The sequence below is a fragment of the Pan troglodytes genome, chromosome 18 (assembly GCF_028858775.2).
Source record: "Pan troglodytes isolate AG18354 chromosome 18, NHGRI_mPanTro3-v2.0_pri, whole genome shotgun sequence".
Taxonomy (NCBI): domain Eukaryota; kingdom Metazoa; phylum Chordata; class Mammalia; order Primates; family Hominidae; genus Pan; species Pan troglodytes.
This window is the reverse complement of record NC_072416.2, coordinates 73,677,777-73,690,299: the sequence shown is the minus strand read 5'-3', so window position 1 is coordinate 73,690,299 and position 12,523 is coordinate 73,677,777. Positions and strand designations below refer to the sequence as shown.

Genomic DNA, 12,523 nt, shown 5'->3' with positions numbered 1-12,523 from the left:
GTGGTACATGCCTCTAATCCCAGCTATTCAGGAGGCAAGGCGGGAGAACTCCTTGAACCCGGGAGGCGGAGGTTGCAGTGAGCTGAGATTGCACCATCACACTACTCCAGCCTGGGTGACAAGAGCAAAACTCCGGTCTCAAAAAAAAAAAAAAAAGAAGAAGAAAGAAAATAAGGATATGTATTCATATTTAATTCTTTTTACTGTGCCATTATACTGTCCTTTAAATTATCCTATTTACTTTTAAAATATTGAAAAGAAACAAGAAGCCAGTAAAAGTAATTTCCCATAAAGGGCAGAGGTGGTTAGGAAGCTGGCGGGAGCAAGCCTTCTCAGTGTATACCTTTTTGTATTGTCCCGATATCTCAAACATGTGAACATATTAGTTATTCAAAACAGTGTCTCTCCTCATGACCCTGGCCATGGCTTCCCGACCCAGGATGTGCGGCCATGACCTCCACAAGCCCTCTTCCTGGTCTGGCAGATGTAGGAGCCACTTCTCTGGCCCATCCAAATGCGGGTGAATAAAGGACATGGCCACAGTACAATGCCTTTATAAGAGAATTTTTATTGTTAATTATTTACCTTAATAGTTTCAGAAAGAGGAACAAATTAGCTCAGTCCAACATGATTGGCAGTTGGCATATTCTAGTGAAGCAAGTGTTCTGACTGCTAAGGATTTAATTTGGATAATTTTAATACTTAGCCATCTAACACTTCAAGCATAACCCAGAATAAATGCATCACCTTCCCTTTCACTTTAATACCGCACCTACCTCACTTCGATATAGAAATATCATTCAATATGATTTCCAGAAGGACAAGTTTCCTGGAGAATACAGGCATGAGGACAATGCACAAAAAGAAAAACTCAAAATAAAACTCTGTATGATAATTTACTAGTCTAAGGAAACAAAACCTTCCAATATATTAAGAAATAAATCCAGTTACAAATGCACTAATAGGTCTATGTGAAGAGGTTCTGGTATAATAACTGAAAATGGCTGGCTATTTACAAGATACACAAGCAGTTACGGTGCACCTAGCCCAGCAATGGCCCTCAGAAGCCAAAAGTGTTCTCTCCGCTGTAGGCCACATACAAGAATCCATCTTCATCTTTTTCCTTCTCGTAAAGCTGTCCCATAGTTAGGCTTGAAAGAGAAAAACAAAAACGTCATTGAAAATTGGAGTCCAGGTTTCAGGAGAAAAAGGATGGCCTGAGGACAGGAATTTAGTAAGACTTCAGGTGTCAGTACCTGCTGTGTGCTTATAATCCTGTTTTAAAGCAAGAGAAAGGAGCCATAAAAAGATTAAAATAAATGAAGTCTGCAGAAGGCAAAGCCATTTGACATCCTCCCAAGTAAATCCTTTAAAGCAGCCAGCTCCTTCAGGGGGCTTTGGCTGGCTAACACATGGATGCCTCTTAAATGCCAAGGACAAGAGAAGAAACTAAGCAAAATGAAGAACCTGAAAGGCTCACCTCTGTGTGGGTAAAGGACCCTAGCAAAGAAGAGTAGTTTGGGTTCATTCTCATGGAATCTCCCCAGCTAAACCGCTGTGCCCCAGGGTGCCCACATGGTGTATCAACATCATCAAAGAGAAGTTATTTTCCTCACACTTAATGCAAAAAGCTCTAAATGTATCTGGGATCCAAAGAAGCCTGCCCAACCTCCCAAAGAACCCTCCAAAAATAGATACTCTTCAAACTAAACGTGTGTGGGTAGGAAAGCTGGCTTTCCCTAAGCGGTAAAACAGACTGCGCAGTGGAGACCTAATCTAGTTCTGTGCCATGAAACTGAGTTGGACCAGCTCCAGAGTAAGACTAGTAACACCTGGATCCCTATGCAAGCTCTGCCCCGTGACTGTACTCTCTGAGATGAAAGGAAGTGCAAATGTGTTAAGACCATGAGTGAAGGGATCAACCAGAAACAGTGGTAAGATGCTCAGTCTGAGACATCTGAGGTCACTAGCCCAGATAGGTAAGTCACAACAGATCCTTAAAAGGGGAACTCATAAACCAAGAGCCAGTGGGGAAGATAAGGAGTCCAAGGCCTCAACCTGAGGAAACAGTGACTGCCCCACTTGCTGCTTTGCTCCTCAAGGGCTGAGTGGAACCTCCATGTAAACATGGACAAATACCACATTTATGAAGGGGGAGGTTTTGAGTTTTTTTCCTGTTCTTCCTGCCCCATTTGCAAGCTTAGCTCGGATGGCTGTGTGGGTAGATGAGAATTATTAAGTAACAATGTGGGGGAGGTCTGAATTTGAATATGAAAGAACCTGTCATCAGCATCTTGTACAATAAAAACGGTGCTCCCTGTGAGGACCTCTTAGCCTGGAATTTGTAAAATAAGGACTCTGTGGAACAGAACTGTTCAATAGAAATCTCTGCTCTGACTGAAATGTCCTGTATCACTGCCACAGCAGCCACTAGCTACATTCAGCACTTGAAAGTCTGGCTCGTGTGAGTTGGGATGTGCAGTGTAAAACATAAACAAGGCTTCAGACTTAGTATGAAAATGCAGCAAAATAGCTCAATTTTGATTACATGTTGAAATGATAAAATTATGGATATACTGGGTCAAATAAAATATATTAAGTGGATCACCTGAGGTCGGGAGTTCAAGACCAACATAGCGAAACCGTGTCTCTACTAAAAATACAAAAGTAAGCCGGGCGCAGTGGCTCACACCTGTAATCCCAGCAGTTTGGGAGGCCTAGGCGGGTGGATCACAAGGTCAGGAGATTGAGACCTTCCTGGCTAACAACGGTGAAACCCCGTCTCTACTAAAAAAATACAAAAAATTAGCTGGGCGTGGTGGCGGGCACCTGTGGTCCCAGCTATTCAGGAGGCTGAGGCAGGAGAATGGCGTGAGCCCGGGAGGCGGAGCTTGCAGTGAGCCGAGATCGCGCCACTGCACTCCAGCCTGGGCGACAGAGCGAGACTCCGTCAAAAAAATTATCCAGGCATGGTAGTGCACGCCTGTCATCCCAGCTACTCGGGAAGCTGAGGCCGGAGAATTGCTTTAACCTGGGAGGTGGAGGTTGCAGTGAGCCAAGATCGTGCCATTGTACTGCAGCCTGGGCAACAAGAGCAAAACTCTGTCTCAAAAAAAAAAAATTAATTTCAACTGTTTTTATTTTTTTAATGTGGCTACTAGAAAATTCTTAAATTACATATGTGGCTTGCATCCATTTCTACTGACAGCACTGCCCCAGAACAAGACTTAGGGGGCAGTGGGTAGAGGGAGGAACAACGCCTGCAGCCGTGGGTCTCAGCCGTGGCTGCACATCAGAATCTTACTTTAAAGAGAGCTTTAAAAACATCTCTGTGCCCAAGCCCTACCCCAGACCAATGAAATCATCACTATGTTTTGTTTTGTTTTGTTTTGTAAAGACAGAGTCTTGCTCTGTCGCTTGGGCTGGAGTACAGTAGCAGGATCTCGGTTCACTGCAACCTCCACCTTCCGGTTCAAACAAGTCTCATGTCTTAGCCTCCCAAGTAGCTGGGATTACAGGTGCATGCCACCACGCCTGGCTAATTTGTTTTTGTTTTTGTTTTTAGTAGAGGTGGGATTTCACCATGTTGGCCAGGCTGGTCTTGAACTCCTGACCTCAGGTGATCCACCCGCCTCCGCCTCCCAAAGTGCTGGATTACAGGCGTGAGCCACCATGTCCGGCCTCATCAGTATATTTTTAAATGCCAAAAATGATTCCATATGCAGCCAGGTTGCGAAGGGAAATGCCTGACCTTTTGTTGGGGGGGAGAAGGGAGGGTCATCTTTAAAAGCTATGTGATTAGGAAGCAGAGTGACAAGCCAGGAAGTGAAATGACAAGCCAGAAACTAGCAGAAGGGCTTGAACATGTAGCTGAGTCTCCCAAGATTTTTACCCTGGTGGTTCAGAATGCCCAGAGAGTAACCCCATTTTTCTCTGAAACTCCTCAGAATGAGGCTAATAGGAAAACAACTACAGCTACTGCCACAACTCTTTACCGCATTTGTCCAAGTGTCCAGGGTGATCTTGATGACAACTGTCGTAACATCTCCCCGCTGCCACTACCAGATGGGTTTAGATGCAGTAGCAGACATTGTGTGCAATTCAGAGTCGCCCCATAGTGCCTCTGTCAAGTTTGGTTCCAAACAGACTAAGTTCTGCTCTTTTCCTAGCAAGTTAGAAGCCCTAGTACAATGATTCTAAATCCCGCTGCTACATTAGAAACATTTGAAGAGCTTCGTAAACACCAGCAGCCCACCCCCGGGCCTGTGTATGCTATCCAGGGTGAACAATGACCACTGGACCACTTCTGTTGAAGGCAGGTCGTGAGACTCTGAGCCCTGACTCTTGGCAGGACAGGAGGCCCCACAATCATGTGGCTTTCATTCCTTTCTGGCTTTAGATTCCATTGTCTTTTAAGTAAAACTTGGGTTCATTAATTTGTTTAAGCAGTGCCCTAGTAGCTACAGAAGCTGATAGTAAAAATCCTAACTATAATGGCAACACATGTGCCAAGCACTGCTTATACATTACATGTATTAACTCTTTATCCTCAAAACAATCTCATGAGGTAGATGGTACCATAATCCATAGTTCCTAGATAGGAAAACTGAGGCACAGAGATTCTAAATTCACTCCAGGTCACAAAACTAGGAGACCACCAAGCTTTGCTGCCTCCAAGTGATTAGACAGCTAGATCTGCTCTGATGACCTAACATTAGAGTCCTTGTACCTTCTGCAGAGATCTTCCTTAGAACAGTGCTTCTCATACAAATGTTGGTACCAACCATCGGAACATCAAGCTCCCAGGTAAGGCGACTGACTGCTGCCAGTCTCTGCATCACGTGCTGAGTAGCAAGGTCTTAGGGCTCTCTCCTTCTGATCTTGTAATTTGACAGTTAGATGCCTCAGTGCGTAAGAACTTAAGAATCCAACAATTTCTCCTTTTCTGACACACAACCTCATGTGGAAACTTAGTTGGCAGTAGCACTGTGTCCTTATAGTCAGGATACCCCTTGGGCAAGGAACTTGGTAACTGAATGCTCAATGCTGAACATGCACCTAATTTTGAGGCTTCACTGGGTGCCATGAAGCAAGACTGATTTGAAAACAGCACTTAACGGGATCTGACTGCATACATGCAGAGTCAGAATAACTTGGCCTGCAGCCAAAATGAGCTGGGCCACAAACAGACTTAAAAAAAATTAACTCATTTTTGTAAAGTCCCATTAAATGGATATGCAAATGGAAGTGCAGGGAGACAAAATGTGACCCTTGCTAGCAGAGAGTCTATTAGCAGAAGGCTGGTGTGTCAGTTTGGGACACATTCCATAAACCTCTGAGAAGATAAACTTCCCCCTCAGAATTTGGAGGCCTGAGCTATACACAGCACTGAGCAGGCCACTGCTAGGATGCCTGAGGATCCTGCAGCACAGAGGCAGCTCTAATGCATCTATCCAGCTAAGCTGCACAGGCTTGCTGGATGCCCTGACAACTCGCAAGCAGCACTGCAGCTCCAAGGCTTGCTGCCTAAGTTGCTGGGAGGTGGCTGTAGAGAACACCTGAAGATGGCCTCCAGTCCCTAACACGAATGCACACCCTGTGGCATCAAGTACCACACGCATTCATCTGAGAAAGATGCTGCTCTGAGTACAGAGGCACTGCCACCTTCCAAGCTCTGAGTCTGGCAAAGAAAGAAATGGGTAAAGCCAGTGGTAGATTCAAGCCATGGAGCTAATCTAAGGTGAAGTGGGACCCTGAAGTACTATGTGAAAATGAACTTAAACTGCCCCCTAAAGCCCTCTCCCCAACGCCTCCACTGAATGACACAGATCCAGGTAAAACCACTTCTCCAGTGGAGAAACTGTGCAATAAAAAAAGGAAAGTTGCAGCAAGACCTACATCCAGGAATGGCCATGTGACTCAAGACAGACATCAGTTTATGCTACTCAACAGCGCTATGCATTGGGAGAGGCTGACCTAGAACTGTGTGGATGCCCAATCCCTAGAGAACCTACGTTCGCCCCAACCAAGAGCAGGTCATGGAGGCTGTGGGGTCTACGCCGACTCATGAATTGGCTGGGCTGATGAGCACACCTGGCCACCCATCTGCTTTGGAGTCCATGCACTTCCACTGGACCTTGGATTATCTCTTCTCCAGCAGGGCAGGATGGGTGGTGGGAGGTGGAAGGGCAGTGACCACTACTGTCAATCCTGGAGAGGCATTGGCTTCACAGTGAAAGTTAATAAGGCCCTGATGCTCCCCAAGATTCTAAAATAAAAAGATTAACCACTGGTTGTTGTTCCTTTTTTTGTTTTGAGACAGTTTCACTCATGTCACCCAGGCGTGATCTTGGCTCACCACAACCTCCTCCTCCCAGCTTCAAGCGATTCTCCTGCCTCAGCCCCCGAGTAGCTGGGATTACCGGCGACCGCCACCACACATGGCCTAGGACAGAACATATTTATCTGATAAAAAGAACAACTAGGCCGGGAGCAGTGGCTCACGCCTGTAATCCCAGCACTTTGGGAGGCCAAGGTCGGCGAATCACCTGAGGTCAGGAGTTAAGAGACCAGCCTGGCCAACATGGTAAAACCCGTCTCTACTAAAAATACAAAAAAAGTAGCCGGGCATGGTGGCAGTCGCCTGTAATCCCAGCTACTAGGGGGCAAAGGCAGGAGAATCGCTTGAAGCTGGGAGGCGGAGGTTGCAGTGAGCTGAGATCGCGCCACTGCCTGGGCACTCTAGCCTGGGCGACATGAGCGAAACTCCGTCTCCAAAAAAAAAAAAAAAGTCCTGTCCTTAAAGAGGTATTTACCCAGAAATGATCAAAGTGCTTTAAGCACATTTCTAAATAAAGGATGAATAAGTGTAGGGTGAGAAGTCATTAATTGGGCCTGAAGGGTCAGGACTTGGATTTCTGGTTACTCTGTCCTAAAATCCTGACTTGGGTTACTGGTATAATCTGCTTTAGGGTGGATTCTCAGTAGAATGGAAAGGCAAATGGGACTTGGAGAGAAAATGGCCTTGAAGCAGTCTCTGTTGCCCTGAAAATCACTTTTCATTTCCAAAACATCACAACTTCCTTTTACTGAAGATCTCTTTAAGATCCGGAAGCAAATAAACACCATATTCTTAAACAGCACAGGTTTCCCAATGTCAGTTATAATATCTGGCCAGGCATGGTGGGTAACACCTATAATCCCAGCACTCTGGGAGGCCAAAGCAGGAGGATCACCTGTAGCCAGGAGTTTGAGACCAACCTGGTGAGGTAGGAGGACTGCTCAAGCCCAGGAGTTCAAGGCTGCAGTGAGCTATGACCGTGCCACTGCACTCCAGCCAGGGTGACAGAGCAAGACCTTGTCTCAACAACAATAAAAAATAATATCTTAGAGATATTTTATTTAATGATATACTCCTGTTTCTATTTTAAACAGGGGATTAACAAGACTCCTATCTATGTTCTAAACAAACGAAGACCAAAGACCATTCACTGCCAGGTCTGAGTTCCCCTCTAATGTCATGACTAGGAAACTTGTACACTGATGTTTTTTCTGAAGTTCTGTCTGAACAAAGGCATGGTTCCCCATTCCGTTTTTGGCCTGATTCTTGATGCTGGCACCTAGGCAGAGAATTCAACTTTCCAATGCTAAATGGGAAAAGGCCATTGTGATTCCCTCTTTTTTAAATGAAACAAGAACTTAGAATTTAGGAAGTAAAACTTAGGGACTTGCCTCTGTCTCTATTTATAGAATCAATATTTAATACTAACTACTCTAAATAAAAATCATGACACTTTACATGGTGACCGCCTGTTTTCCACTCCAAGGCAGAAATAACTGAGAACTCACTCCCCTTCAGCCTCAGACATAATTGATCTTCATGCAGACCAGTCAGTCACCGGAGAGGGAGGGCTCCTGCAGGCCTGAATTCGTCCCTTCTCTAATTTCCCCAGCCACTCTTTGAAGCCAGCAAGCACTGCATGAAGGTTAAGGGAGGCTCCATGCTCCCCTAAGGAAGCTGAAAAGACCTGAGGAAGAGGCTGCTAAATTGTCTTGGGGAAGAGATGGTGAAGCTGAATCACAGCCAGCTTTAGGAAGGACCCTGTAGCACTTTTTATGTTTATGGGTGATTTATATATTGCATAAAGCCCAATGATGTCACACGCCTCTTATGTTTAGAAACAAATTTATATTTTTAGCCCGGTGTGGTGACATGCACCTGTAGTCCTGTCCCAGTTATTAGGGAGGCTGAGGTGAGAGGATCACTTGAACCTAGGAGGCAGAGATTGTAGTGAGCTCAGATTGCACCACTGCACTGCAACCTGGGCAACAGAGTGAGACTCTGTCTCAAAAAAAAAATTATTTCTGAGAATAAAACCCCAAAATAAACAGTTGCATTAAGTGTAGGGTGATAAGTCATTAACTGGGGCCAAAGAGCTGACAGCCTGGGCAAAAGGGCCCTAGCTGGTGACTCTAAATCCTGAAGGGTCAGGAGCTGGATTTCTGGTTACTCGTCCCTAAAATCCTGACTTGAGTTACCAGTGTAATCTGCTTTAGGGTTGATTCTCACCACACTGGAAAGGCAAATGGGACTTGGAGAGAAAATGGCTTGAAACAGTCTCTGCTGCCCTGAAAAATCATTTTTCATTTCCAATTCTATTTCTATCTCAGGGATAACAGGGGAGGGGAAGTTGATAAGACCTGTAGCCATTTTAATTGCTAGATTACTGTGGAGCCATCTGAGTAATCTTAAGGTCTCCAGAAGCCTGCTTCATTTCCTTTGAGAAGAACCAGAGAATCAGAATTGAGGAAAATAAACTCAATGCCATAGGTCCTAGTCACTTATTTTCTCCCACTAAGCCAACAACTCCAGAAGTACGAAACACAGGGTCACCAAGGCTCTGTAGAAGTTGCAGATGTTATGAAAGAAGATTACCTCCCCAAACACGTTAAGGAAAGCCCAGGGTAACCACGGATGCCCAAGGCTTCCTCCCCTGGTGAAGACACAGCCCAGAGGCCTGGGAAGGAAGGTTAGAAGAGCCCCATGGGTGACAAGATCTCCTCAAGCAACACCACAGCTTCCAGAGCTACAGCTGTGGCAGACCAATGGCGTCCAGTGGGCAGGCCCTGGGGTGTCTCCTCAGGTTGAATACTGGCCTTAGGGAAGGAGCTTCCATTTCTCCCCTGCCTTTCTATCAGACACCACGAAGTAGAGGTGGAGGACACTGGGAAAGAGGAAATCAGACCAAAAAATGGCCAGAGCTTTCCACCTTTAACAGAAATAAGGTCTGGAATTTGGCACAGGCCTCTTCTGGAGTCTTCAAGGATTTTCAACAGGAACCTATTTGGACAACATTGGGCTAGTTCCCAGGGCTTCTGAGAGCCTTCACTTTTAGAAGTATTACTTCTGGGAGTGGTAAATGAAACCTAGATTGGGTCACAAAGATAAGATGTGGCCAGAAACTCACACTCAGGGGAGAGGTGGGGGCTGGAATCTGGATCAGGGCCTACAACTACCCACTCAGTAACGGGAAAGGACTGTCCAGGAGGTTAGACGGAGCCCATCCACTTTCCTTTTTCCACAGGGGACTAAAGCTGGGCTGTCAAACACACAGAAAACGGGAATTCTGATGCCTCTGCCTACATTCAGGCCACAAGTTACAGTCCCAAAGATTGCTTCCAGGCAGCACAATAGTCTGACAGTCAAAGCAAGTGCTACCAAGGGAGGTATAAGTCTGTAAAGAGACTTCAGAGCCCTTTACTGTGCCGCAGTCATTTTGTCAGACTTGAGGATCAGGCAGCTATAGACTCTTACAATGTCAAAGAGTTGACCAAGTTTGGGAGCAAGCAAACTGGATGATTAACTGAGTGAGCCTCAGCAGGGCCCACAGGCTCCCAGTGGAGGAGCATGCCAGGACTGCCTTCAGGGAAGAAAACCTCATTTCAGGCCTCAGTTCTACCTATAGCTTAAGACTAAATAAGTTCTCAACCGTTTTAAAAGATTCTTGGAGATCTTAGGCTGAGTTTCATCATTTTTTTAAAAGTCCAGGCCTTGTTCTATTTTCTGAATCCAAAATGCACTCTTATGTATTGCAGCCATTATTTTCCTGGAGCCCCTGATGTCAGGGAGCACAAAATCCAGATTTCTAGTCAGGACCCCTAAGAGTTTTCAGACTTCCAAAGTTTTGGAGTTCCGTAAGCAGCCAACCAGATGTCTAATACCAGAGGGCCCATCTAGTAAACACCTCTCACCTGGACTGTGGGACTGTCTTATCCACAAACAGGAAGATCGCCTTTTCAGAAGGAAGCTGGATCCTTTTCCTGATGATCCACATGAACTGAGCCACAGTGATATCAGATGGAACCAAGTACTTCCGTTTGTCAATGTCAACAATCTGAGAGCCTGAGACCTTTTCCACAATCACCTGGGAAAGTAAAGAGAGGTCAGGACTGTGTTTCCTAAAGCGAGGCTCTGGCCTCACATGGCTGAGGAGCTGATGAACAGAGTGTGGGCAAGGAGGTGGGTGGGGAACTGCATAGCAGGAGAAAATATGTCTTTGGCTTAATAAACCACACGCTCTGGAGGTTAAGAATTGATATAAATGTGTCACAGGGAAACAGTAAGTGCTTTTCTGTGGTCAATTATGTAAGAGAAATGCAGCCCTTACCACTAAGCTTTTCCACATTTTATCTGGGCAGACCTAAGAATATCTGGGGAGGGTTTCATCCATGGCCCGTTACTCCAGGACCCCAGAATGGATCCACCTTCACACTACAGGAAACACTACTGCGTTCCCAAGGAACACAGGAGACAAGAATGGATGGACTAATTGGAATGCCTGGAATTTCAGCCAGCCAAGAACCAAGTTCTTCATTTGGCCTGTTGCTCCTCTCTGAACAAGTTTCAAATCCGTCCCTCCTACTCCTTTCCCCAGACAAATTATTCACAAGCAAAGAGCTACAATAACAGGCCTTAATGTCCATTAAAAATTAATAAGGATTACAAAACTATCTCCCCAACCATGGAAGAAATATAACATTATATTTATTATTGACTAAGAAGAAAACATGGCAGAAGGGGTTTTCAGCGGCTTTTCACATTATTTTGGTCAGGCAAGGATGACAGGGTCAAGGTGAGATAACGGAGCTAGAAGTTAGGTAAAGATGGAGACAAAGTAAAAGATGAACGTCCTGAGACTCAAGTACCACTTCCAAGACCAAAATGACAGTCTCCCTCCACCACCATTCCCAAAAGTGGCAGTGACCTGTTGCCCTGTCCTAGAACATCGTTCCTTACATAATTGGCCAGGGAGCCCCGAGGCTGCAGACGGCTCGCTGGCCTAGATCGGGAGATTCAGCACTGAGGCACCCTGAACAGCACCAGCCCGAGCCCCTCACGCCCCGGCCCTGGGCGGCCTCATCCCGGTCTGGCCCGTCAGCTACTGTAACTGGGACTGGAACCTCAACTTGTCAACTGTTGAATGGCCTGGGGCCTATCACGGGTCCCAGACGACAGAGGTGACAGCGAGGTGAGGGGGCGGAGAGTCCACTCACCGGAACCCTGTCGGGATATTTCGCTCGAATCTTCGCGGACTCCACGCATCTGTGTTCTGCGGGAGAAACAAACGGGGCTGACGGCCGCGCCTGCCCACCGGTCGGTTCCCGGCCCCCGGCCCTCCTCCTCCTGCGCCCTGCGTACAACCCAGGCCCTGGTTCCGGCGTCCCCGCGGCCGCGGTCCTGCCCCCTACTAGCTCCCAGCAAGGCCCGCGGAGGGTGACATGGGGTCAGGGGGCCGCTGCCCGAGGCAACAGGGCCTGGGCGACTCCAGCCCGCAGCAGGGCATCCGCCCCGCTCCACTCGGCCCAGGGCCGCCCGAGTGGGGGAGGGGGCCCACCCGCCGCCCCAGCCCCCAGCAGCCGGGCCGACGACCAAGTGCTTACCCAGCGAGTGGTCCTCCTTGAACATCCACTTCATGGCGGCGGCGGGAAGGGGACGGAACCGGCTCGCGGAGCCGCGGAGCTCAGCGCACCGAGCACAACAACGACGACGGCGGCAGCGGCAGCGGCAGCGGCAGCGACGGCGGCGACTACACGGCAGGCGGGACTTCCGGCTGTCGGAGCCTAGCAACCGGTCGGGGGCGGGGCTTCCGGCGCCATTTGTCAGGGCGCCATGCCAAGGGGCGGGGTCGCACGTAAAGGGGCGGGGCCGCGGAGGACCCCTTTGGGGGCTCCTAGGCTGCGGTGGCGAAGAAGTTGGTTATGGAGACGTCTGTGAGCAGTATCTGCGACATTGCTCGCAGGAATGTTCGGGGAACTGGTGACAGGAGTGGGGTCTCGGGAGCGTTGGTGGCGGAAAACGTCTGGCTGATAGTGTAGGGCTCTTACTGAGGGCTGTTTGGAGGTGTGGCTGATAGCTGAGGGCTCTTAGAGCGGTTCGTAGGGGAAGTCTGGGGAATTGGTGACAAGAACGGTCTTTAGGGGTAAGAATGACATAAGGAGGGCTTTCTAGTGCTTGGCGATAACA

At 47.6% G+C, this 12,523-nt stretch overlaps 1 protein-coding gene across 1 annotated transcript; it reads right to left on the bottom strand.

Moving 5' to 3' along the window:
• Positions 1–548: 548 nt before the first annotated feature.
• Positions 549–12,124, bottom strand: GABARAPL2 (GABA type A receptor associated protein like 2). The gene is made up of 4 exons (XM_009431269.4): positions 11,941–12,124; positions 11,554–11,609; positions 10,252–10,424; positions 549–1,151 (listed from the first exon to the last, which is right to left on the bottom strand). The coding sequence occupies exons 1-4, from the start codon at positions 11,972–11,974 to the stop codon at positions 1,061–1,063; spliced, it is 354 nt and encodes a 117-aa protein (XP_009429544.1). The 5' UTR covers positions 11,975–12,124; the 3' UTR covers positions 549–1,060.
• Between the last annotated feature and the right edge of the window lie 399 nt (positions 12,125–12,523).

What these genes read in the sequence shown, in the direction of transcription:
- GABARAPL2 (XM_009431269.4), bottom strand. Translation starts at nt 11,974, where the DNA reads ATGAAGTGGATGTTCAAGGAGGACCACTCGCTGG. An exon ending in CAAGGAGGACCACTCGCTGG is followed by an intron (nt 11,610 to 11,940) that starts GTAAGCACTTGG and finishes TTTCTCCCGCAG; the next exon opens with AACACAGATGCGTGGAGTCC. An exon ending in AAGACAGTCCCACAGTCCAG is followed by an intron (nt 1,152 to 10,251) that starts GTGAGAGGTGTT and finishes TTCTCTTTCAAG; the next exon opens with CCTAACTATGGGACAGCTTT.